Source organism: Cherax quadricarinatus, unplaced genomic scaffold (assembly GCF_038502225.1).
Source record: "Cherax quadricarinatus isolate ZL_2023a unplaced genomic scaffold, ASM3850222v1 Contig2142, whole genome shotgun sequence".
In the NCBI taxonomy this organism is placed as follows: Eukaryota; Metazoa; Arthropoda; class Malacostraca; order Decapoda; family Parastacidae; genus Cherax; species Cherax quadricarinatus.
The window spans coordinates 62,501-65,078 of NW_027197168.1; the positions used below are offsets into that span (position 1 = coordinate 62,501).

The window sequence follows — 2,578 nt, forward strand, 5'->3', positions numbered from 1 at the left end:
AGGGAAGTGGCCCAACCACTTTGGTGTAATTTAAAAAGTGTACGTGAAATGATAAGATATTCTATAAGGGGTATAAGACTAACCCATCAGAGTCACATAGATATAACAGATATATAAGTACATGACTCTGAATTGGTAGTAATTATACAAGTTGCAATTTTTTTTTTTTTTTTTTTTTTTTTTTTTTTTGCGATTGCACAACGGATATTTATGCGACAAAGAAGGCAATAATTTTCTGGCCAGTATATAGAATTACGTGACAATGGCTTCTTACAGGTGGTGTCCAGCCATAGTAAATAGCATAATTTTTACATTAGATTGTTATATAAGATTTCTCCCTAACTGGGGGCGATGATGTTCTCAGTATACATAGAAGGGTTCTGGTGTTACCCAATCTTCTTCATCAGGGAGGTTGCTCAATATCATGGGTCGAGGGTAATCATCTTTATGAATAAAACGACGGACCCTCTGTGGGAGAGTCATTCTTTGAGTCCTGTGAGGAGGAGTATTGATGATATAATCCGTGGTATTTACCACTTGTATAGGATGTTCTCTATCTGGCATGTATAGTTCTTGCATTGTATAGAGTTGTTTCTTTTTTAGGGTGTCAAGGCGTACATTTATGGTAGTAATATCTTGTTGTATGTGTAAATCTGCCATTTTAACTCTGTCTCTCCTCCTGGTATCGGTAATGAAGCGAAGAGCTCTATTCTGGACCCTTTGTAACCGTAGCATATTGGTCCTTGTTGTTAATGACATTGGGACACAAGGGTATTCGAGTATAGGTCGTATTAACATTTTATACAGATGTTTTTTGACATGTTGAGGGGCTTGATTGAATCGAAAGAGACTGCTAAGGCCGGCTTTGGCTATGTTGATCTTTTTAGTTACATGAGATGTTGAGTGGAGCAGCCTGTCTATTTCATATCCCAAAATCTTATTAGGGTTTCTAATGGCTACAGGTGTACCTCTGATGGAGATACCCCCTTTATCTTCAATTGTTGATGCAAAACATCCTATCGTGCTAACAAGGACCATGATGATTCAACCAAACTATTTTGGTTTTGGGGTCCCTCAAGGAAGCGAAGCAGCAGTTCATGCAACAAGTGCGTATATTAACAACCTGCCTGAGAACAATGCAATAGTAAAATTAGATTTCAAGAGTGCATTTAATCTCCTGGGAAGATACATGGCAATAACAGCTGTGCGAGAACATTTCCCTGGTCTCTTCCTTTTTATTTCAGCTGGATACAGCAAGGAATCAATGCTCCTGTTTGGATGATGGGACACTGGCGGGTACAAAGGAGTCGCTTCTAGATGATCTTGACCAGATGATCTTGACTGCTGTTCCTAATGTTGAAACTAAAGACAGTAAATTGAAACAGTACGAAGGAAACTTAGAAACACTTTATAATGATTTTGAGAATTGGTTTGAGAAACTAAAAAAAGTTAAAGCCATGCTTTGAATTTCTTGTGAATCCTTTAGTGATTGATGTCATCAACGATGACAGTACTGTGTTGCAGAGTGGTGTGATGACAATACTGTGTTGCAGGATGGTGTCATAATACTGTGTTGCAGGGAGGTGTGATGATGATAATACTTTGTTTTACAGGGTGGTGTGATGACAATACTGTGTTGCAGGGTGGTGTGATGACAATACTGTGTGTTGCAGGGTGGTGTGAAGGCAGTGGTGTACTCAGACGCGTTCCAGTCACTGGTAATGGTAGCCGGTGTGCTAGCTATTGTGATCCATGGCTCAGTCAAGGCTGACGGCTTCGATAAGGTGTGGGACATCGCCTACCATAAAGGCAGGATTGAATTCTTCAAGTAAGGAATAACACCGTTGTGTACATTGGGAGGGAGGGGAATATGCAGCAAAAAAAAAAAAAAAAAACGAAAATTTTTGAAAAAAAAAGTTTTTTACCGAAAAATAGTTCATTAATTCTGGGAATATGTTCATGCAATCAGCTTGTTTCTATCATATTTCTAAGTATCTTTTTCAAAAAATTTAATTTTTTTTTGGTTTGGGCTGTCATCAACAGGACATGATGCCAATTTTTTTTTTTTTACTCCAGAAATTACGATTTTTATGATAGTTTCTTTCGAATTACAAAACATGGCATCTTGTCTGTCGACTCCATATTAGTGCTTAGAGTGAGAGCTGTTAGGTTCAACACCTCAAAAAGTATCCCTTCGATCCCCGTTCGGGAGGGGAAACTTTAGTTTGCACCAGTCCACGATGCATTTCTCGAACAGGGTGAAGATTAAACCAGCAAATGGGACAGTCAATGACTCGTCCAAGCTAGCATTTGCAGCTATCGTCAGTGGCAGTCTGCAAGTCAAGAGTAATGCGATCCTGTTGCTAAAAGAGGCATTCGTTGTCGTCTGTACTGACGACACAGAGGCCGAGAAACTTATCACCACTACTGCTACAACCACTCTTCGAAACCGAGGATTTATTGTCATGATTTCCCCAGCTTTGAGGGCCAGGAGAACTGTGTTCCTCAAGCGACTTGACAGGCTCGTCACTACCCAGGCTACTAAAGAAATCAAGTCATCCATTGAAGCCCAGAACCC

At 39.8% G+C, this 2,578-nt stretch overlaps 1 protein-coding gene across 3 annotated transcripts in view; it reads left to right on the forward strand.

The window, feature by feature from the left end:
- LOC138851795 (sodium-dependent multivitamin transporter-like) overlaps window positions 1-1,870 on the forward strand; it is an 11,783-nt gene extending 9,913 nt beyond the window's left edge. For all 3 annotated transcript variants that reach the window (XM_070081267.1, XM_070081266.1, XM_070081269.1), the window contains exon 4: window positions 1,674-1,870. In XM_070081267.1, coding sequence (XP_069937368.1) covers window positions 1,674-1,832 — 159 coding nt within the window. In that variant the 3' untranslated portion in view covers window positions 1,833-1,870. The remainder of the gene's footprint in view (window positions 1-1,673) is intronic.
- Window positions 1,871-2,578: the final 708 nt, after the last annotated feature.